Genomic DNA, 24,752 nt, shown 5'->3' on the forward strand with positions numbered 1-24,752 from the left:
TTAAATAAAGGCACTTGTTTAGGTAAACAAATGGTAGAAATTTAAATGCTATACAACTTAAGAAGAGGAAAATAATATATTTTGTATAACTATTTTTTAATAAATTCATTTAATTAAAGATTTTATCAAAACATTTAGATTAATAAAGATATAATTAAACCAAATTATAAATAATTTAATCAAATTACAATTTGAAATTAATAAAGCAAACAATTTCTGGAATTTAAAAACAATTCAGTTTAATTATTAAAAAATTAAACTATTAAATAAAATATTAGATTTAAAAACAAATTTCTTGAATTTTTAATAAATCAGAAATCAAAAACAATTTTTAGGAAATAGTCTTTGGTTCTTGTGGATCAAAACAAGGTCGACTCTACGTTAGAAAATCGGAACAATTCTCGGTCACGAAGAATATTAGACACTCTGGTAAAACTACAGATTTTGGCGAGGCTGGCCAGGCTCCCATTGTGATGAAAATAACTCAAGAACAATAGAAACTGATTTTAGGGGATTTTCTTATTTTTAAAACAATTTTTTTTTCCTATTTTCCGAAAATATATATGAATTTTAATTAATTAAAATCTATTTATATTTACATAATAATAGTCCTAAAAATATTTGGGGTCTAACTATACCACTTAATAAAAATATTTAGCCCAAAATTAACTCGGGGGAATAATTATTTCTCAAATAATCATAAATATTATGTCAAAGTTCCTCAAAAATTAAGAACTTTCAAAATATGCAATAATATAAATTTGGAATTCCCATGATTTTAAAAACATAAAACTACAAATTTTGTGGGATTTGACGTGTCGGTTCTGATAACTTTTAAGAACTCAAAATATTTTATGAATTTAAAATAAACTCCGAATTATTTTTTAAAATATGCTAGTGCACGCAAAATGATGCAGATCCATGTTAACATAATTAATTTCCGATAGCAATTAAGCGCATTTTGACACGTAACAAATATCCGAAAAAAAACAATATTTGAAAATATTAACATGTATCTAAATAATTGAAATAGTGACTAATCTGGGAACACATTATACGTACCATTTTTTAAATCATGAAAAATGTTTATTTTAGAATTTATATAATTGAATGACTCTTTGAGAAAAAAGAGAATTACACGAATTTTTTTTAGTAAGGTAAAAAGATAAAGATATATTCTCTGCTTTACATTTAAGTTTGTCTTGTAGAATAATTATCAACCAAATCTTTATATAAACAAAATAATTTAAAAATATTAACATGTATTTATTCTTCATAAATTTTATAATTTTTTCATGAAAAAGAAAACTATAAATGCATTTTATCATTCCAATCAATTTGAGAATATTTCTTGCAATGCACTTGAGTACATCAGAAATTTGCCAACGAACATCGTTTGGAAGAAAACCCTACACAAAAGCCCTAAAATTTTTGGTAACATGTGGTAAATGTTTCACCACTGTTTAATAATGAAAACCTGTATTTTTCAAGCATATAAATCAAGTTGTTCAAGTCTATTATCTTAATAATTTTTTATATGAAATAAATTGAAATATCAGTCTCATATTTAAAGTACATAGTTACTCGTAATAAATCAACCCATATATATAAAATGAGATATGATAAGTAATATTTATAACCAGAATAACATATAGAAAATTTTGATTAATATTATAAATTAGTATAATACTGCACAATACTAGGACTCTTTTTCCTACTATGAATTCTAATTTAAAGATACACACTAACCGTTAACAAACATAAGGAAGATGTCCACAACCTATTATCCACATAATCAAAGTATTTACTTAATAAGTATATTTTAAAATCATAATCTAGACCGGTGACCAGCAACTAGAGTCTATGTATAGTAGCTATCAATAGAAGTTGGAAATAGTCGGGTATTTTAAGTAATTTATTGAACTTATTGTTTAATAGAAAAAAGTTATAATATATATTGTTAGTTTACACTCTCTGTTTTTCATTATATTATTTTCCAAACTTATTCTAAATTCTGATTTATTTAGTTTACATAGAGTAGCTAGGGATGTTTGTTCCATCCTTCATAGAGTTTCTAATCCTAATTTATATAATACAAATAGGTTAAGACATCTTTGTTTTGTGTTAATTACAATTTGAAGAATTAAGAAGAAAAAACAAACATGAACATTAATTCTTATATTCATCCTTTCTTGTACAAGTAATTTTACTAATTGCACAAATATCACAATAATATAATAGTCATGATAAAAATATTTATTTTACCTATTACTGGGCCACCTACCCTAACTCACCCACAAAAGTGATAATCTATAAAGATATTTTATTCAAAATAATAAATAATAAAGATGCTCTCGATATTAAATTTTCAAAATAATATGGTTGTGTCCGAACTTGGAATGATGGAATAAATTGTGGACTTAGGAGCTCCCATGAAAACTAATAAAATTTTAAGATAGTTGTCTGTTATTTGAGTGTGTGCGTGTATAGATATATGCGATACAATTGTAGATTATTTGTGTGTGCATATTCATACAAACACACCCACATACATATATCTATATATATATATATTAAATTTTATTTTTTACTATTATTTGTGTATTTGTGCATCTTGATCTTGACTACTTAATTTTTGTACTTGTTTGTATTTGGTGTTTAGATTGGTTGTAATGATTTACTAAGTGTACTTGATCACCTTGTTTTAACGTTGACCAATTCATTTTCGTTCAAAAGGCATGCGACAAAAAAACAAAAATACTACATTTGTCATTAAAGCTCTTGCAAATCAGAAATATCCAATTGTCAAATTTATTGAGGACACACAACGAGATTTGTACATTACACTATCTAACCTCCTAATATTTCCCAATAAATTTGTAGATGAATTTTCTTTGTATAAATTGAATTTTTCCAAAAAGTTTGAGTGTAAGTTGGTTCAAATTGGATGAAGTGATATAGTGAAGACCAATGAACCTACATGTTACAGCCTTACAATGAGTTTTTAAGTTTATTAACGGTTAATAATGAAACCATTTTTTCATTACGGATCGGAAATGTCCAACATGATGTATAAAATATCTGCTTTAGCCAATATATTCAACTTTTGACCGGAAATTACGCGACTGTCTATATGGAAGGATTCTAGAGTTGTGATACTTTGAGGAAGTCAACAAGTACTATACAATTCAATATTTCAGTTGTTGGTTATTTGTGTGTATATTGTAGATTTTCATCTAGTAAATGGTACAAATTCCTAAATATTCGAATTTTATTAGAATTATATGTGTTCATACGTCTTGACCTTGATGGCCTATTTTTTGCGGTTTTCATATGACACAAGATAAAATATGAGTTGGTAAATTTTCATTGGCTTCTACTTATTAATTACAATGAACCCCTGTATATACAAAAAAAAACTCCACAATAATGTGGGCATACATTACACATACCCTATTTATGCCCTTGTTCGAATTATATGTTCAATTTTTTAGTAATGATTCAGTAATTGTTGAATTTATGAGAATTTGATTATATGATATGGATTGGGGTGTAATACAGAGATGAGAAATACTGAAAAGGTGTACATATTTACTTAAGACTACTCTATCATACACACATGAAAAAAGGTACACATCTACCTATGCCTATCCCATTGTAAACACAAGAAATAGAAAAGGATGATAATACCAATAAAACCAAATATAAGAATTTTACTTGACAATCCAATACCATCACATCAGAGAAACATAAAGCGTGTGAGAGAGTCTCTATTAAACAAAGTTAAACCAACATAAAAACCCTAACCAAAATCAATTTTTTTAATGTTTAGGAACGAGGAACAAATTGAAAATCACAATCGTGATTTAAACTATATGACATGGATTGGGTTAATAAATGATGATTTATGTAATTTTAATTAGGTCATATAACAAGACATTGGTGCATTGATTTTATGATAATAGTTAAAATATAGAACAAAAGATCTATAGTTTGAGATGCTATATTATGGTAATTTTTTAGCTAACTAACTCTGGATAAGTTAACGACAGATGCACACAACAAATATACAATCGTAGCTTCTGTATGAAGATCATTACTAACATCACAATTGTAAGAATTAGGACGTGGAGAGGAATTTAGGAGAACAAGAAATTAACAACTAGTAAGTGTATCAGATATTTTAATAAGTAAGACAAATTGATAACAGTTGAAGTCATGATGGAAGATGAGATTGTTGCAAATACCAAACCGAATTCACTTCAATTTTTCTTGGATTTCTCTGGGGTTGTGTTCAATATGTTTGGTCGGTTTCCTTTTCAGTCTGGGTTTCATTGGGACCTGACTACTAGTTTGTCTTATGTAATCTGTTCCTTATTATTGAATTAAAAATTTTAGACACAAGAATTGCGTTGGCTGGTTTTTCGTGTAAAGAGGATGATAATTTTGGGTATAAGTTGTCTTCGTAAAAGATATCATTAAAAAGTGGCAATAATTATAGTAAGTAGCTCGTCATACAATTGATGAATTGAAATATATCTTACCGTTTCCGTTGAGTAAATTTCAAATTTATAATTTTGGTACAATATAGTAAGATAAGTCATTTGACAACTATACTGCACAATTATTATTTTTAAATGAACAAGGTTCCTTTGTTCGCCACCAATTACTGTGAAAAGAATTGGATTTACTGCTTGCCTGCACCAAAAATTACTAAATGAACATACTAGTGAAGCATTGGACGATAGATTGGTCCAAGTGCCGGAAGGATACTGATGGGGAGATTTTAATCCAATCCAAGAAATAGGTTTCTAGGTGTCTTGGATTGAGAAGGATCTATGGATGCCTTTGGTATTTGCAATTGGCAGAGGAAGCCTTTGAACATTTTTAACCAAAATAATGTAATGGAATGTACAAAGAGATCCATAGCCATCAGACGTATAATATGCGGGCAATTATTGTGCACAACTAATATTTCGAATAATGTAGATTTTATGGAAAATTTAAGGCTCTAAGTGAATAAAATCATTGGCCAATGTACAATTTCAAATTGTATGATCAAATCTATGTTAGCTAAGTTTTTAGTATTTTTATGTATCATTGTATACGATCAAATATATTTATTTAAAGGTAAGTACGATATGAGTAAAATGAGCTAAGGTGTCTTCTCGAAACTATCACGCATACTATTTTATATATTATGCATTAAGCAACATACACTATTTTATGCATCATGCACTAATACTGGATATGGAAACTGCCTTCCGCGCTATTTGTAAATTTTTGACTTTTAGGATATGGGTTGGGCTATAAGTCATTTAGTTTTTGATCTTAGGGGTCATTTGTTAAATCTGAATGACATTTTCTGAATGACAGAAATTTCTGGATGATCTGGACGAAGAGATAATAAGAAAATCTGATCTTAATCTGAACGGATGATGCTGTTTGTTAAAAAAATTTCTAAATTATCTGGATGATGATAATTTTCTATATTAACTTGCTATTTGTATAATTTTGTTTAACAATTATTTTAGCAAGATATTTTTGATAATAATAATAGAAGAGAATGTTTATGTCATTAATAAATTTTATTACAAAACACAATCAATAGAGAATTATAAAATTATTAAGAATACTTTCACAAATTCAAAGCAATATGATCTCGAAGATCATTCATGTATTGAGTGGTTTGAGATTCCCATTGTGTTTCATTTATTGGTCCCTCCAAATCTTCGTCATTTTTTTCTCCATCACTGGTTTGATCGCAATAATCAAACAATTCATCTGCTAATTTCTTTTTTCTTATGAAATTATGAACATCAATACAAGAAATCATAATATCTCATTGCGTAGAAAATGAATAAGGAGCCATCTGTTTCAAGATTGGAAATCTTTCTTTTAGCACACCATAAGCACGCTCGATAACATTTCTTAATTTTGCGTGGGCATGATTAAATTTTTCCTCCTTAGTTAAGGCACGTTGACGATCAAAATCTGCTAACCAATATCTTGTGTTACGGTACGGGGTTAAATAACCATGGGTGTTCGTATATGCTGCATCACAAAGATAATATATATCTACAATACAAAATTAGAGAAATTATTCTTTACTTTACCCTATTAAAGTATTCTCGTTTAAAAATAGTAAGAGATACATACTTGGTGGAGGAACCGGAAATCCGGAATCAGGATCGAGGGCGACCTCTGTCAATATTCTTGAATCATGTGCTACTCCCTCCCATCCAGCCCAGACAAATGTAAATATCAATTTAAAATTACATATACCTAAAACATTTTGGTAACACTCGCCTCTTCCTCATCTTCTATATCGAGCTTGTTGGCCAACTGGAATAACAACATGAACAAGTGTACCATCAAGTGCACCAATTGCTCCCTGTAGCCCAATAATAAAAAATGTGAAAACATATTAAAGAATGGTAGTATTACATAGACATGTTAATTAATAAGAAATTATACTGCAAAAAAAATTCATTACTTACAGGAAATATTTTTAGCAGCTCTTTGTGTCTCCTTGAAATATTTGAGTTTTGAATGGATGTTGTAGGAACTATCATTTCTTTTTCAAACTCCATCATCCCATCCAAGACCTCATGAAAATATTTGTATATTGTTTGTGTAGAATGCTGGAACCTACGTTTCACCTTTATAAAATGATCGTTATGGCTTATAACATGTAAAAATATAGCCATTTTTTCTTCAACTGTTGAATATCGACTATCTTCCAGCCAACCACGTTGTTTAAAGTGTTTACAAAGTTGAATATATACAACACGAGAAAGACGCATCATTTCTTGACATTGAGTGTTAGAACCTTCCAACAACTCTAATGTATAAGCAAATCCGGGCAATGCTGAATTATTATCTCTTATTCTTGGCACATTTTTTGGACGAAGTTTTCTCAGATAACAATACATAATCATCAAGCATAGTAACTGATCCTGAATTTCCATTATCACCCTGTAAAGTACTTTCAAATTATAAACAGATAGAAATAAACTAATAAAAAATCATAACAACTAAAAAAGCGTTAGTAAAACCTTTAAATATGCATTATAATTGAAAAGTACAAAATTTGAAACCAAACCAATTTCTAAGTTCAACAAAGCTGAAGAAAGATCAAGTCCTAAGCCAAATCAAATACGAAACATTAAAAAAGTAGGAAATGAATAGAACTAGATGAAAAACTAAATATCAAATCCTAATTTAGTTGAAACCATTTTAACCCAATGCTCATTCTCCTCTGCATCAAGAAGCATCCATTGTTCTCTATACTTTGCACTCTCACAAAAAATCCCAAGAGCCTTTCGATGCAAGGGATTTGTTGCTCCCCAGCCAAGACTATTCAATTTCTCTTTACATTCTTTAAGTGATGGTCCACTATTGGTCTGAACCATCAATTTTAGTGCATTGGTCATCTCATCTTCAAACTTTGTAGTTTTTGCAAGTTTTGGTGATATTTTAGCTTTTTTCTTTGGATTTTCGTGGATAATTGGATTCAGAGTATTTGACTGACTTTCTTCGATTATTGGAATCTCTATGTCATCATTTAGATCAATAGTCATGTTCTTCTTAGAGCTAGGCCCCCATCCACTAACTCCCGTGGCAGCAGTTCCATCATAAAGTTGAGTGCAAAGTTCAGGATAGCTCAAATGTGTGGTTTTTAATGTGTCCATGATCTTATTTCCCTGTGGACAACAAAATAGAGTAAATTTCATTTATGATGTGGTTTTTAATTTGATTGAATATGAATTAAAAAGTCACCTTTTTAAGTTGATCCATTCTTCTTCTGAGAAGTTGAATGTATTAGTTGTCGGATCATAATGATTCCCAGTTTTGGATTTGAGTCGACACCAAGCAACATATCGGGATCATAGGTAATCATATCGGTTTCTCATCTGTCTAGCGTCAACCTCAAAGTTGTGGGTTTTCTTAAGAATTTTTCCCGCTTTTATCCATGAATGCGGCTTAAGGTTACTACCTAGCGTGCCACTAGCTATAACTTCCTCAATGCATGCTTCCAGAAATGTTTTAGTTATAAGTTCACACCTCCACAATACTTTTTTCTTTTTTTGAGTTTCGCTACCTTGACTTTGACTCTCACTAACTTGAGTTTGGGTTTCACTAGCTTTGTCCATACCTACAAACCATATTGAGTTTAAAATTAAATAATATAATAATATATGATTCATAAAGTTATAAGTTTCTCTTTGCAGGGGTAAATGACTATAGGTGATTAAACTACTAAACTATTATCATGGTTCATGCCTGGACAAATGTGTGTTCAAACATAATCACTTTGCACTATAAATGTACTAGAAACTTTAATTCTGTAGTATCTATCTCTGTCCTTAAAATTATTAAATACACCTTTAACACACACACAGAAAGAAAAGAAGCAATCAGGCAATGGAAACACGGAAACATAACAGTGTAATCATGAACCACTTCCTTGTTTTCTATATAGCAGGAGAATTTAGCAATTGATGTCCATAAACATATAACACATGCATGAAAACAGTCCCAAATAAAAGCATTTCATTGCAACTAAATGTTAAGGAAAAAATCCAGAAAGCTAGAACAACATATCAACAAGCAAAGCCGACCATTACAATTTTAAAAATTGCTACTATTTTAAAAAAAACACATGGAAAAATAATAATTATAAATTAAATGTGTTAGCTGTATATGTGGATTATAGTTTACTACAGGTATTTACTTGTTTTTTTTTGAATCAAGGATCAAGAAAAAGAAAATAATGGCTAAGTTTATGCATTATAATTACAATATGATAATGGCAAAGTTTTATAATTACAGTATGATAATGGCTAAATTAATCTAATATGTTTGAAGACACAATATATAAATAAGTACAAATTGTCACAAAGTAAAAAAATTGTAAAATGTCCTTTTCTTTTGCATGACCCCTACATTTAGACAGTTTTATAATAAATTATTCAGAAAGGAAATAATTCCAGGAGTCCAGAAACCTATGAGAAAGCAAGTGACTTAAGCATTGTACAGCTTCATCATATATTTCACAAAGATAAAAGTTGGCTATTAATCTCTTTATGTTCAACTTGTAACTCAAAACTTAAGACACTGCTAGATTAGTTGTAGGTGGTTTTCCACTGTATAATTTCTATCTAATTAATTGGTGAGTACAGTGTTAGCATGGTCATCTCAAATTAGAACTAACATTTGTATTTATTTAGTAAAATAGTAGAGAATCAATTTATTTAGTAAAACAAGACATGTTACACTAATAACAGCAATAACCAAAAAACTTGAATCAGAGTTAAAAAGCTAAAGCTGTAAAACTCAGATTACACTCTTGGGGATGTGTGTGTGTTTCCATATAATCTATTTATAAACACTTGACACCGAATGTTTTGCATTAAAATTTGTCTATCAATTTCTTTACTTCCTGGACCATGTGAGGGGTGTCAATATGTCATACTTATAGATTCATTTTGATGATCTTACAAGTCTGACCAGGAACATGTATCATTCACAATTTCAGTTGCTTTTACAATTTCTTCTTCTTGTTTTACTTTACTTTTCTTGGGGGTTAAAACCACTGGAGTCGGCCTCTTTTTCAGATACAATACCAGTGATGGTGAACTACAGTACCAAAATATCTTATAAACAATTAAAGACTATGCTTAAATAATCCGGAGAGACGAGTGAATGTACAATATATCTGTAAAAATATAGATTAGTTATTTTTCCAAATTCAGTATTTACATTGAACAAATTAATTCTCGTGGTTAACCTAACTCAAGTTAGCCAAGTTTGAGGGCCTAACCTTTGATGAACATTTTCTTTTGCTACAAAAGAATCTCCTCTCTTCCACTTCATACTCAGTATCACCAAGTATTTATATCTCCATACTTAGATGACATTTACTTTCTCTATCTATATCTCAGCTACCAAAAATTAATTATTTCTTATTTTCTGAGCAATTGTTCCTGCATCAGTTTAACCGTTTTCAACTTTAACATATTCACTAAATTTCTTGCAATCATATAGAACAGGTGTGGACATAAATAGATAAATGCCAAATTGGGAGCTAAAGAAGTGCTGCAACCATGTGCAAGTTGTTTTCATCACCACCTAAAGTTAACAAATCAATTGAAAGCATAATAAATCTCTATTCATACTTTCAGGTTGAAATTGATTCGAGGAAAACTCACTAGGGTGTGTTTAAACAAGAGTGATGAATTGGGTACATAAATTCCTAAATCGAGCACAAATTTTGCTCGAGGGCACATAATTCATATGCCTGTGTTGTAGAAGACCGACAGAACAAACACAGTGCATAAACAATTACTAGCAAGATAAAGCACAACACATAACCAATTAAAATAAAAAACAACAGATATACAAAGACACACACATACACAAGTAGAAAGCAATACGAGTATAATCAATTAACATTAACTTTATAGGAGGGGGATGAAAGTAGAAAATATGAAAAGAAGAGAGTAGATAGCCCCTTAAATAGATAAATAAGAGAAGCGTTTGCGCCAAATAACCCTAAAAATCCCGCGAAAATTGTGTATACGATAGTAGCAGTTACGGGAATTGGAGTGATTTCTGGACGATTGAGCGAGAAAGATAAAGATCTGTCGTCCATCAGTATTTTGTGTTTCGTCCAGAGTGAGTAACCTTAATAAAAAGTAAACAAACATTCTGAATGAGGCTCACTCTGGACGAGGCCCATAAAAATTCTCATTCGACTGTTATCAAACAAGCCTTTAGTGATTTTTTTTTGTTTGGACGAATGGTTTCTGATTTTTCAAATGCAAAGTTTTCAACAAACATATCTGCATTTCAAGTATACCACGTGCATGACAATTATACAATATTAAGTTATTGTTAATTATGATGGTTATTTTAGAATTTAAATAATACATGACTCTTTAAGAAAAAAAGAGAATTACACGAAAAATATTTTAGTAAATTAACAAGATATAGAAATATTCCCTGATTTACATTTAAGCTTATAATTGTAGAATAATTATCAGCCAGATCTTTATGTAAAACAGAGTAAATTGAAAATATTAATATGTATTTATTCTTCATAAATCTTATGATTTTTCTATCAAAAAAAGAAAAAGATAAAAGGTGCATATTTTCATTGTAATCAATTTCAAAATATTTCTTAAAATGTCGGGTTCACTACATTAGATATTTACCCAAGGAAGAGCCACAAGATTTAACATAGCGGTTGAGAGCAAAACCACACCAAAAAACCCTAAAAAATTTGAATAGATGCGGCCTCTCCCAAAGGTTGCTACTGGCGGGTCAAATACACCCTATATATTCACACCAAGTCTCTGCTGTAGATGAGCGCTCTTGTCTATGTTTGGTTCTTACTGCTACAAACTCTTCACATTTCCTCTTCAAATTACCCTCTAAACATTTTGTTTCTGTTTCCTCTCAAGTTCCCCTCTCTTGCTCCCACATCTAATCACCTATATACACCTGTAATTCTTTTCAAGTCATGGCAATGGAGACTGAGTTTGAATTCTATGAATTTAAGCATAGGTTTGCCTTGTACGATCCAGCTTCGTATTTCGATGAAAATATTAGGGACTAGCATTTTAATCTTTACCATACCATCGACCGGACACTTTTTTATAGGCTAGTCCGTAAACTTGGTCGTAACGTTGATGAATCTATGTTTGTGGTGGCATTCTTAATCTGGCTGGAAAGAATCTGTTATAGCAAGAATGCTGTCCACAAAGTAATTTCTTGGCCATTTCATTTGATTAACCAACTTGCAAATGAGATTGCTGGTTTTTTTATGTGGATGGAGAACAAGGACGTAGGTCAAGAGTTGTTTGATCCTCGTGTTGGGCCTTTAATCTAAGTTTGTGGGCTTTACATTTAATAATCTTGTTTTGTTTTTGTTCGATCTGCAAGTCTGAGTCCGAGTCCAGCCTGTTTTATGCAGTCAATTGGTCGTGGAGATCTTTTAGGTGTTTGTTTTGGGTAACGGTTGAATAAGAGTAGTTTTAGGTGAGTCTGTTATCACGTAGTCCTGGTTTTTTGCTACTAGTTTCCTTGTTTGTGTATTTTCCCTTTTGTTCCACTCTTCTTCAGTAAGGAGTAATTGTTGTCCACTGTTATCAGACTGTCCTCGTAGTCGTTCTTCATGTGCTTTCAAGGAACCCACCGTCTCCTCAATTGTCATCTTCTCAATATCTCCAAATTGCTCTATTGTCGAAGCAATTTGAAGGAATTTCGTAGGCACAGATCTAAGCAATTTCTTCACCACATATGATTCAGCCACACTCTCTCCAAGTGCTCGTATATTGGTCACTAAACCATTCATTTTCAGGCAGAACTCATCCAGTGAGTCCGTATCCTTCATGTTCATCGATTCAAACTCAGCTTTAAGGGTTTGAATCCTTGCCTTCTTGGCACGATCTGCTCCCTGGCATAACGTTTTTACAACCTCCCAAGCTTCCTTAGCAGTTTCCTTTTCTGCCAGTGTTAACAAGATATCCTCAGGGACGCTCTGATAGATAGCCGCCAAGGCTATCTTGTCCGTCTTGTCTTCGACCGTTGTCTTTGACCCCTCTGCATCTATAGCCACCCAAACACCATGGGCTTGCATATAAACTTTCATCTTCATAGCCCACACTGTATAATTCTCTCTTGTCAGCATAGGAAAACTCAGGCTTATCGTACCGTCCTTACACTTTCCTGTATCTGTTGACAATGGAGATCTTTTAGGTGTTTGTTTTGGGTAACGGTTGAATAAGAGTAGTTTTAGGTGAGTCTGTTATCACGTAGTCCTGGTTTTTTGCTACTAGTTTCCTTGTTTGTGTATTTTCCCTTATATATGTAATCACTTGCAGATTAATAAAATGGACTTAAGCGTATATCGTCTATATTTCTTGTGTTTGTTTCTTTAAACAGTAGTGTGTGTGTTGATTGGGTGAAGGACAAAAGCAAAGTGCGATGTTTTAACTGCAGCGCCTACGGACATTTTGCTGCGGAATGCAAAAAACCAAAACGAGACAGAGAAGCGAAAGAAGAAGCACTTATTGCCCAAGTACCAGCCGAAGAACCAGCTCTGCTTATGATGAGAAAGGAAGAAGACGAGGTAGACTTGATGCTAATAAATGAGGAAAAGGTGATTCCAAAGCTTGGTGTCGGAACTGATAAGAAAGTGGTGGAATCCAACTTGTGGTATCTAGATAATGGAGCTAGTAACCACATGTCGGGTCAGCGAGACATATTTAACGAATTGGATGAGAGTATAGCCGGGAAGGTGAAGTTTGGTGACAACTCCGTTGTGTACATAAAAGGAAAGGGCTCAATTACTCTACAGTGTAACAATGGGGAAACCAGAATGCTAAAGGAGGTCTACTATATTCCCTCACTACACAGCAACATTATAAGTTTGGGACAGCTCTCCGAGGACGGACACAAGGTGATTCTTAATGGAGATTGCCTTTGGATACGTGATATGAAAGGGAATTTGCTGTTGAAAGTAAAGCGCTCAAGGAACAGGTTGTACAAGACGATTTTACGAACTGCTGAACAGAGGTGTCTGCTAACAAAGATTGAGGATAAAAATTGGTTGTGGCATTCACGTTTGGGGCACGTCAACTTTAAAGCTCTTGTAACAATGTCAACGACAAGTATGGTTGTTGGGTTACCTAAAATTACTCAACCAAATGAGGTATGTGCAGGGTGCCTTTTGTCTAAACAAGCAAAGAAAGGGTTCCCACAGCAGACTGAGTTTCACGCGAAAAAAACGTTGGAGTTGATATATGGCGATCTGTGTGGGCCAATTTCGCCAAACACATCTGGAGGGAACAGGTATATATTTCTCATTGTTGATGACTTTACTAGAGTGATGTGGGCATATCTGTTGAAAAATAAAAATGAGGCCTTTGATGCTTTCAAAAAATTTCGAGTTTTGGTTGAGAACAGCCCAGAAAAAAGAATTGGGACGTTCAGAACCGATAGAGGGGGAGAGTTCGTTTCCAAAGAGTTTAATCAATATTGTGAAGAGGTTGGGATTAAACGTCAGCTCACTGCACCTTATTCACCGCAACAAAACGGCATTGTTGAGCGACGAAATCGCACAATGATCGAAATGGCTCGCTGTTTACTGAAAGAGAAGGAGCTGCCATTATATTTCTGGGGGGAAGCCATACGCCACGCCATATATTTGCTAAACAGACTCCCCACTCGAGCTGTTGAAGGGGTGACACCATATGAAGCCTGGTCTGGTACAAAGCCATTTATCGATCACCTCCGCGTATTTGGGTGTCTAGCCCATATGAGAGTCCCTAATGCAGGATTAAAGAAGCTAGATAATCGAAGTAAAAAGGTGATATATCTAGGAAAGGAGCCTGGTACTAAGGCTCACAGAGTGTTCGATCCAAAAACAAAGTCAGTTTGTGTGACTCGAGACCTAGTGTTTGAAGAAGGAAAATCATGGGACTGGAGCCATGAATCTGTTACACAAGCAAGAGACTCAAACAATTTTCTGGTACTTACCACTGATTTAGTGTCTGAAAATGGAGCAACTGATGGTACGACTGACAGTGCAAGTACAGGTGATCAGAATACGTTGGAAAATAATAGTATTAGCTCGGGCTCCTCTAACTCTCTGTTAGAATTCTCTGCATCAAGTGCTGAAACAGAAAGTCACCCCAGACAAGTCAGACTCTTGAGTGACATCTACAACGACACTGAGCCCATCGAGCTGGCTGAGGAGGAGTTGATGGTAATGGGAATCGATGAGCCAATGAATTATAAGCAAGCAGCACAAGAAGAAAAATGGAAAAGAGCAATGAAACAAGAAATCGAAGCAGTTGAAAGGAATGGCACGTGGGAATTGGTAAAGCTGCCCCGAGGACGAAAACCAATCGACCTGAAGTGGGTTTATAAAATTAAAAGGGATGCCAATGGAAATGTCATCAAACATAAGGCCAGAATCGTGGCTAAAGGCTATGTTCAGAAACAGGGAGTGGACTTTGATGAGGTATTTGCACCGGTGACTCGCCTTGAAACCATACGTTTGCTTCTTGCTCTTGCTGCCAAAAACACTTGGGAAGTACATCACTTGGATGTTAAAACAGCCTTTTTGAATGGCGAGATTCTTGAGGAGGTTTATGTCACACAGCCGGAGGGATTTGTGAAGAGGGGGAAAGAGCACCTGGTGTATAAACTTCTAAAGGCATTATACGGACTTAGGCAGGCACCGCGAGCATGGTATTCAAAGTTGAATAAAGTACTGGAAGAGATTGGCTTCAGCAGATGCCCGTACGAACAGGCTGTTTACACAAGGGTGATTGATGGTGATGTGCTTATTGTGGCTGTATACGTGGATGACTTATTGGTTACTGGCTCGAGTCAGAAAATTATCAAGGAATTCAAGGAGCAAATGGGGAAAATATTTGACATGAGTGATTTGGGAAAATTGACTTATTATTTGGGAATTGAAGTGATGCAAGGTGATGGTTTTATTCGGTTAAAGCAAGCAGGATACGCCAGAAAGCTACTCGAAAAATTTGGTATGCTTGAGTGTAACTCTACTAAATATCCTATGGATCCAAAAGAAATAATACATAAAGATGAAGGGGGTATTCCAGTTGATGCAACTGAATATAAAAGTCTGATAGGTGGTTTACGGTATCTTGTGCATACACGACCTGATTTGGCTTACTCTGTTGGGATCATTAGTCGTTTCATGGAGAAACCAACTACTTTACATCAGAATGCAGCAAAACGTGTGCTGAGATACGTGAAGGGCACTATTGATTTTGGTCTGACGTACACTAAAGACAGTAAGAACAATATCCTGTCAGGCTATTCAGATAGCGACTTAGGTGGTAATGTTGAGGATAGAAAAAGCACAGGAGGGATGGCTTTTTATCTCAATGAAGGACTGATTGCTTGGGTCTCCCAGAAGCAGCGCTGCGTGGCTCTCTCTTTTTGTGAGGCTGAGTTCATGGCAGCCACGGCGGCTGCATGTCAAGCTATCTGGTTGAAAAAACTCTTAGGGCAGATTACGGGAAAAGAAGTTGGTCCTGTGACGATCTACATTGATAACAAATCTGCTATAGATTTGGAAAAAAACCCTGTCTTTCATGGTAGGAGCAAGCACATAGATATACGGTTTCACTTTATCAGGGAATGTGTTGAGAAGGGGGAGATTCTTGTCAAGCACGTTCGTACAGAAGAACAACGAGCAGACTTTCTTACAAAGGCTCTCACTACTATTAAGTTTGAAAGGATGAGAAAGCTTCTGGGTGTTGATACAGCAGTGTAGAACAACGGGGACAAACTTTAGATTAAGGGAGAGTTTGTTGGGCCTTTAATCTAAGTTTGTGGGCTTTACATTTAATAATCTTGTTTTGTTTTTGTTCGATCTGCAAGTCTGAGTCCGAGTCCAGCCTGTTTTATGCAGTCAATTGGTCGTGGAGATCTTTTAGGTGTTTGTTTTGGGTAACGGTTGAATAAGAGTAGTTTTAGGTGAGTCTGTTATCACGTAGTCCTGGTTTTTTGCTACTAGTTTCCTTGTTTGTGTATTTTCCCTTATATATGTAATCACTTGCAGATTAATAAAATGGACTTAAGCGTATATCGTCTATATTTCTTGTGTTTGTTTCTTTAAACAGTAGTGTGTGTGTTGAACAACTCAACACCTCATTTGCTTCAGATGTTATGCTCTCGTGAAATCAACGTGCTCTACTTTCGGGAGAAACGGAGTAAGGTCAATGAGAGTGTCAGGAATATAGTCTCTGAAGTTTGTGTGAGGGCGTTTAGAGATATACTGACAAGTGATAGTCAGTTTGTAGATGTTCATGGAGATAGGATGTGGTTTGGTTGTAAAATTCTTCACAAGGTATAAAATTAATTTAATATGTAATATTCATCCAGATGTATGCAAATCCATAACTATACTATATATAGTGTTGAAAATTTGTTTATGTGGTGAGTAAGTAAATATATGTTTACATGCCTTTCCTCTGTGTTCAGGATTTTTGGCGATTTCATTGAAGTCATCTACATGCAAGATGTGTCGAGTGATGAACAACCATTGTACGCTAGAATGGTTTGCCGTTCTTCTTCCATCATTCCACACATTGCTCCTCCCGGAATAAAGACAAAGTACTCCATTTATGGGAAGCAAGTCTGGGCCAAAAAGTATATCAAGAGAAGTCGCGAGTCCACTTCTGATGATTAGTAAAAAAAACATTTGAACTAGCCTTTTTTCACAAATTTATGTTAAAGTTGGTGGCTTGTGGTAAATGTTTCACCACTTTTTAATATTGAAAACTTGTATTTTTGAAGAAGATACATTATTTTGTTCAAATTTATTATCTTAAGAATTTTTTTCTGAAATAAATTGAATTAATTCTCATGTTGAAAGTACAAAGTTACTCAGTAATAGATTAAGCCATATAGAAAATGAGATATGATTAATAATATTTATAACTACAATAACATATAGAAATATTTTATTAATATTATAAATTAATATAATATTACACCATACTAGGACTCTTGTTCCCACCATGAATTCTAATTTAAAGGTGCACATGAAAGGTTAACAATCATAAAAAAGATGGCCCCAACATATTCTCTACATAATCAAAATTTTTACTTAATAAATAGATTTTAAAATCATAATCTAGACAACTAACGAATAACCAGAGTCTATGTATCATACCCTAGTCTAGAACATTGTCAGAGTCTATGTATGAGAAATTATGCGAGTCTCCAGATCAGTGCTAAGTCTATATATATCATCTAACGATAAAAACTAAGAAATCAATGATGTTTTGAAGGCAAATTTTAGAGATATCCTCAAATTTTTTATGTAAACGGAAAAAAAATGAGATAAAGTTGAAAGAAAGACATCCGAGGGAGCTTTTAATAGAAGTCAGAAATAGTGCGTGATTTCATGTAATTTATCGAACTTATGGTTTAATAGAAAAGAAGTTATAATAAATATTGTTAGTTAATACTTTATGTCATTCATTGTAATATTTTCCAAATTTATTCTAAATTCTAATTTAGTTTAAATAGAATAGCTATTGATGTTTTTGCCACTTTGATAGGTTTTTTAATCCTAATTTATATAATACAAACAAGGTTAGACATTTTTTTTATGTTTTTTACAATAATATTAGAAGACTTAAAAAGAAAAAAAAGACATGAAAGTTAGTTAACTTATGTCCATCATATCTTGTACAAGTAATTCTACTAATGCTGCACAAATATCCCAATAATATACAAGTCAAGATGAAAATCAGTTATCTTACCTATTACTCCGCCACATACCTCTAACTCACCCAGAATTGTGATAATCTACAAAAACATTTTATTAAAAATAAAAAATAACGAAGATGCTCTTGACTACCGATAACAAATTTTGAAAATAAGATGGTTGTGTCCAAACTTGGAATGATGGAATAATGTGTGGACTTAGGAGCTCCTATGAAAAACTAGTAAAATTTTATTTTAGTTGTCCGTTATTTGATTATGTGCGTGTATAGATATATCCGATGCAATTGTCGATTATTTGTGTGTGTGCATATTCATACGAACACACACAGACACGCACATATATATATATATATATATATATAAATTTCAAATTTTATTTTTTACTATTATTTGTGTATTTGTGCTTATGCATCTTGACTACTTAATTTTTGCATATGTTTGTATACTGTGTTTAGTATGGTTGTAACGATTTACTAGGTGAACCTAATCACCTTGTTTTAATCTGGGCTAGTTCATTTTCTTTCAAGAAGCCTGAGACAAAACAACAAAAAACTATAGATGTCATTGAAGCTCCTGCAAATCAGAAATATCCAATTGTCAAATTTGTTTTGTTGAGGACACACAACGCGATTTGTACATTACACTATCTAACCCCCCGATATTTCCCAATCTTAAAATATTTTATTGAAAGGAGCCATAATAATTGACACCCTTATTGATTCTATTCCCCAAATTCATTTGGGCACGAACACTCAAAACACAACTTTAACAACATAACTTTAGTCTTTTTAAAACATAAAAACATTTATCGCTTCTGAATTTAGAAGAGAGAAAACTTGTCTATTTTAAAAATCCGCTCATATGGACAGGTTAAAACATCTAGCTATTCTGAACATAGAATAGTGAAAGAAGTACTTGTATAATTATAAGTAATGAGTTTGATATGTAAAACATTTAACTATTTTGAAAGTAGAATTGATGAGGAATACATGGGTAAATCTAAACATATTAACATGCAAAAGATTTTACTATTATGATATTATAATAAGGGTAAAACACTTGCCTTTGGTCCTTAACAATTATGTGCACTCGCATTTAACACAACAATCTCATTCTGACATCTCATGACATCATCATATTTTATTCCCCCAAGTCTCTTTATCTGCCGCTCATGTCGTTGCTACAAACCCAGCATGCATTACCATTCAAATATTTTCTTTTGACTTCAACGTTTGGTAATGATAGTCTAGAACGATCTGCATCTTATAAGATACATCTTTAATCATCTACACGATAATTACTCGACAAACTCCTTTTCTAACATTCTATCTTCTATCCATACGATAGTCCACACATAATTAAAATATTTAAGCACAAGAATCTCAAATCATGTAGGCATATAATTCAAATAACACATAAACACATAATTCAAGCAACATGTAATTCAATTTTTCAATCGATTCAGTTTGGTATGTTTAAAACTGAAATCAAGCCAAAATACGACTTTTGGTAAATACGCCCCATAGAGATGTTTACAAAATAAGCGACCATTCGACACAAAAGGATTTAGGTCTCAAAAGTATTTTTAATGGAAGCTGAATATTTTTTAGAGTCTAGATGCGTTTGTTTTGTACTAAACAGACAAACAGTCTATTTATTATGAATAACATAAGAATAATTCAAATAATAATAATATTAATTGATTATTTAATACCTTTATATATTTTTAAAAACTCAAAATATTTTTCAAAATATTATTTGATTTAATTATAAATAATTCATTTACCTATTTATTAATAAAACCAATTATTTAAAAATTCAATCAACCCATTTAGATTAATAAATAATTAACTAGAATAAATTAGAAATAATTTAATCAAATTAATAAAGCAAACAATTTTTGGAATTTAAAAACAATTCAGTTTAATTATTAAAAAAATTAATTGAATAAAATATTAGATTTAAAAAAGAATTTCAAGAATTTTTAATAAATCATAAACCATAACCAGTTTTTAGGAAAAAGTGTTTGTTTCTTATGGATCGAAACGTTGTCAACTCCGAGTCACCGAGAACACATGACCCGCAGGTAAAACAACAGATTCTGACGAAGGTCGATAGTCCGGCGAGGCCCCAATTGGGCCGAAAATAACTCGAATTCTATGATTTTTCAGTTGGGTTTCGTTCTAAACTGAAAAAACTCGTATTAATTCATAACATCACTAAACGATCAACCGATCGTAATTTTCGATAAAAAAATTTGAACATCACATTCGATTTTCGGCCAAACTCGACGCGACGGAAAATCCGAACCAACATTGACGAAAATGAAGGTGAATATGCAAGCACACGACATCTGGAAGGCAGTGGAGCTTGCAGCTGAGGAAAAGAAAGATAGGTTGGCTTTGGCAACCATCTATCAATCCATTCCGGAGGACATCTTATTGTCAGTGGCTGTTAGGAATACGACAAAAGAAACATGGGATGCCATCAAAATGATGTGCCTAGGTTCCGATCGCGTAAGACAGGCCAAGGTACAGACCTTCAAGTCAGAGTTTGAGGTGCTTAGCATGAAGGAGATAAAAACTATCGGTGAGTTCTGTATGATGTTAAACGACCTGGTAACCAATATACGAGCGTTGGGTGAAATTGTTGAAAAAGGTTGTGTGGTGAAGAAGCTGTTGAGGGTTGTACCTTCTAGGTTTCTGCAAATAACCTCTGCAATGGAGCAATTTGGAAAGTTGAATGAGATGTCAATAGAGGAGGCCGTGGGATCATTAAAGGCGCATGAGGAAAAAACTCGTGGCCAAACAGAGAAGCTTGGAAATCAATTACTCTTGACTGAGGATGAGTGGGCAAAGCGAGAAACAAATGGAGGGAAACTATTGTTAACCAAGGAGGAATGGATAAAGAGAACAAGTACAGGAGGAACTGATAGTTCACAAAACAAGAAATCTCGAGGAGGGTCTAAGGGATTACATGGTATGAGAGAAACAAGTAAGGTAAAATGTTTTAATTGTCACAACTATGAACATTTTGCTGCAACTTGTCGTAAACCACAACGAGGTAGGGAGACAAATCAAGAGGTGAACTTATCACAAATCCATGATAATGAACCTGCTTTGCTTATGGTGAAACAAGAAAAAGTGGAAGAACGAACACTCTTGTTGAATGAGAAAGATGTTCGACCAAAGTTAAGCAAAGATTTTGATATGCAAACTGAATCCAACTTGTTGTATTTGGATAACGGAGCTAGTAACCATATGACGGGGTTACGATCGAAATTCAAGGAATTGGATGAAAGTATCACAGGTCAAGTGAAATTTGGGGATGGTTCGTTGGTACATATGAAAAGGAAAGGCTGCTCATGAAGGTTAGAAGATCTGCAAATCGGCTTTACAAGATCATAATGGAATCAAGCAAATGTAGTTGCATGCTGTCAAAATTGAAAGATCCAGAGTGGTTATGGCACTTACGTCTTGGCCATGTAAATTTTCAGGCAATTAAACTAATGTCTAAAATTAACATGGCATATGGGATACCTAAATTGTTGAATCCAAAGGAGATGTGTACCGGCTGTTTGATGTCGAAGCAGGCAAGGGATTGTTTCCGAGCAAGGCAAACTTTTTATGAAAAGAAACCATTAAAATTGATCCATGGAGATCTTTGTGAACCAATTACTCCAGCCACATTGGGAGGTAACAAATATTTTTTACTTCTTGTTGATGATTTTAGTAAAATGATGTGGACCTATATGCTAAGAAGCAAAGACAAAGTCTTAAAAGCGTTCAAAAAATTTAGAGTGATGATTGAGAAAGAAAAGGAAAACAAGATCAAGAAACTAAGAACAGATAGAGGAGCAAAGTTTTGCTCTAACCAATTCAAATAATTTTGTGAGGACATGTGCATTATACGATATTTTAATTCACCCTACACACCCCAACAAAACGGGGTTGTAGAGCGCATATATCGTACCGTTGTAGCTATGGCACACAGTTTTTTGAAGGAGATGAGACTGCCTTTAACGTTGTGGGGGGAAGCTGTAAGGCACACGATATATGTGCTAAACAGATTACCTACAAGAGCTCTGACAAGGAAAACTCTTCGCGAAGCATGGACAGGAGAGAAGCCTGATGTGTCATACATTCGAGTTTTTGGGTGTGTCGCTCATATGAAAGTACAAAGTGGGCATACAACGAAATTAGAGGACCGAAGTAAAATGGTTATTTACCTTGGTAGAGAACCCGGGACTAAGGCTTCACGGTTGTATGATCCAATTAGTGGAAAAATACTAGTGAGACGTGATGTTGTGTTCGAAGAAAATAGAGTTTGGCAGTGGGAAAATAAAGGAAAAGAAGGTGAACAACTGGGTGGAACCTTTTCGGTGGCTGTTGAAAATGTAACAGGGGTTACCGAAGAATTCGGTGAAGGTTCAAGCTTCCCTGGTAATGGAACAGTAGGGAATGGTGCCAACATCTCTAGTAACGAAACGGAGGGGAACAGTGAAAGTGGTGCAACAATGAGTAACATTCTATCAAGTATCAGTCCATTAAGCTCAAATACTGATGAAATCAGTACATCATCAGGTGACAGCAATCAACCCATTAAATTTCATTTACTTGATGAGATTTATAATGAAACACGGGAAATTGAACTCGAAGATGATCTATTGTTGCTGGGAATTGAAGAACCTACAGATTACAAACAAGCAGAGAAAGATAAAGAATGGGAGTTGGCAATGAAGTACGAGATTGATGCTATTGAAAAAATAAGACGTGGGAGCTAGTGGAATTTCCACCAGGATAAAAGCCAATTGGTTTGAAGTGGGTGTATAAAGTTAAGCGGAACACAAAAGGTGAAATCGTGAAGTACAAAGCGAGGGTGGTCGCAAAGGGGTATGCTCAACGGCAGGGAGTAGATTTTGACGAAGTTTTCGCACCAGTAAATAGGCCGGAAACAGTAAGGCTTCTACTAGCTTTAGCATCAAAGAATGGTTGGGTAGTAGATCATTTAGATGTCAAGTCTGCTTTCCTCAATGGCGAATTGGAGGAGACGGTGTATGTGACACAACCAGAAGGGTTCATTAAAGAAGGAAAAGAGTAGATGGTGTATAGACTGGTGAAAGCTCTGTACGGCTTAAGATAAGCACCGAGAGCATGGTACTCAAAACTCAGCAAGGTTCTCGAGAGAATGGGTTTTGTTAATGCCCATAAGAGCACGCTGCTTATACAAAACGTGAAGGAGGGGAGGTGCTCCTTATTGGTGTATATGTAGATGATATCATGGTCACAGGAACTAGCATCAAGAATGTAAACAAGTTTAGACAGCAGATGGGTGAGATATTTGATATGAGTGGTCTTGGAAGGCTGTCTCATTACTTGGGCATCAAAGTAATTCAAGAGGAGGGATTCACGAAGCTAAAGCAAACATCATATGCTGAGAGATTGCTCGGGAAATTTGGACTGAAAGACTGCAATTCTGCTAAATTTCCTATGGAACCAAAGGTGTAGATTGATAACGATGAGAAGGGAAAGCCAGTTAATTCTACGGAATTGAAAATCATGGTAGGAGGTTTGAGGTATCTGGTTCATACTCGCCCCGATATAGCTTTTTCAGTAGGTGTTGTAAATTGCTTTATAGAGAGGCCGACTATTCTTGATCTCAATGCAGCTAAATGCATCCTAAGATATATCACAGGTACACTGGAGTATGGTCTGATTTATACAAAGGGGACAGGTAACTACTTATTTTCTGGATACTTAGACAGTGACATGGGTAACAATATGGTGGATCGAAGGAGTACATGTGGGATGGCTTTCTATTTAAATGAAAGTCTGATTACATGGGTATCCCAGAAGCAAAGATGGGTTGCTTTGTCCTCCTGTGAAGCCGAATTCATGGCTGCTACTGCAGCAGCATGCCAAGGAGTGTGGTTACTGACATGAAGCCTGGAGCCGTGATGATCTACATTGATAACCGATCAGTAATAGACTTAGCTAAAAATCCTGTATTTCACGGACGTAGTAAACACATTGATATACAGTATCATTTTATTCGGGAATGCGTAAAGCGTGGTGAAATTATTGTGAAGCATGTTCGAAGTGAGGAGCAATGAGCAGATGTGCTAACTAATCCTATGACAACGATTAATTTCGAAAGGATGCGTGAATTACTTGGAATCAGAAACTTGGAGAAAGGAGTTTAGATTACGGGGAGATTTGTTGGAAATAATCTAAACTCTATATGGTTTATTTGTTTATTTGCATTGGTGTCTGGCAAACGTATTTTTCTGTGTTTTGAATAAGTCACAGTTTATTTAGCTATTTTGTAGGAGCAGTTGAGTAAGTGTAGGTGGTGGGGTACTGATAGGAGTTGTTCCTGTTTTATAGGAGTAGTAGTTCTTTTTTCATTATATGTATGCATTGAGTCTGTAGTAATAACTTAACTTTTATTATTATCAAAGTTCA

At 33.9% G+C, this 24,752-nt stretch overlaps 2 protein-coding genes across 2 annotated transcripts; one reads left to right on the top strand and one right to left on the bottom strand.

Annotated features, from left to right (window-relative positions):
- Window positions 1–6,316: 6,316 nt before the first annotated feature.
- LOC141696338 (uncharacterized) lies at window positions 6,317–6,971 on the bottom strand. Its single transcript, XM_074500492.1, has 2 exons — window positions 6,501–6,971; window positions 6,317–6,394 (listed from the first exon to the last, which is right to left on the bottom strand). The coding sequence occupies exons 1-2, from the start codon at window positions 6,969–6,971 to the stop codon at window positions 6,317–6,319; spliced, it is 549 nt and encodes a 182-aa protein (XP_074356593.1).
- Window positions 6,972–23,567: 16,596 nt separating this feature from the next.
- LOC141696339 (secreted RxLR effector protein 161-like) lies at window positions 23,568–24,230 on the top strand. Its single transcript, XM_074500493.1, has 2 exons — window positions 23,568–23,675; window positions 23,796–24,230. The coding sequence occupies exons 1-2, from the start codon at window positions 23,568–23,570 to the stop codon at window positions 24,228–24,230; spliced, it is 543 nt and encodes a 180-aa protein (XP_074356594.1).
- The last annotated feature ends 522 nt before the right edge of the window (window positions 24,231–24,752 follow it).

The sequence above is a fragment of the Apium graveolens genome, chromosome 11, assembly GCF_009905375.1.
Source record: "Apium graveolens cultivar Ventura chromosome 11, ASM990537v1, whole genome shotgun sequence".
In the NCBI taxonomy this organism is placed as follows: Eukaryota; Viridiplantae; Streptophyta; class Magnoliopsida; order Apiales; family Apiaceae; genus Apium; species Apium graveolens.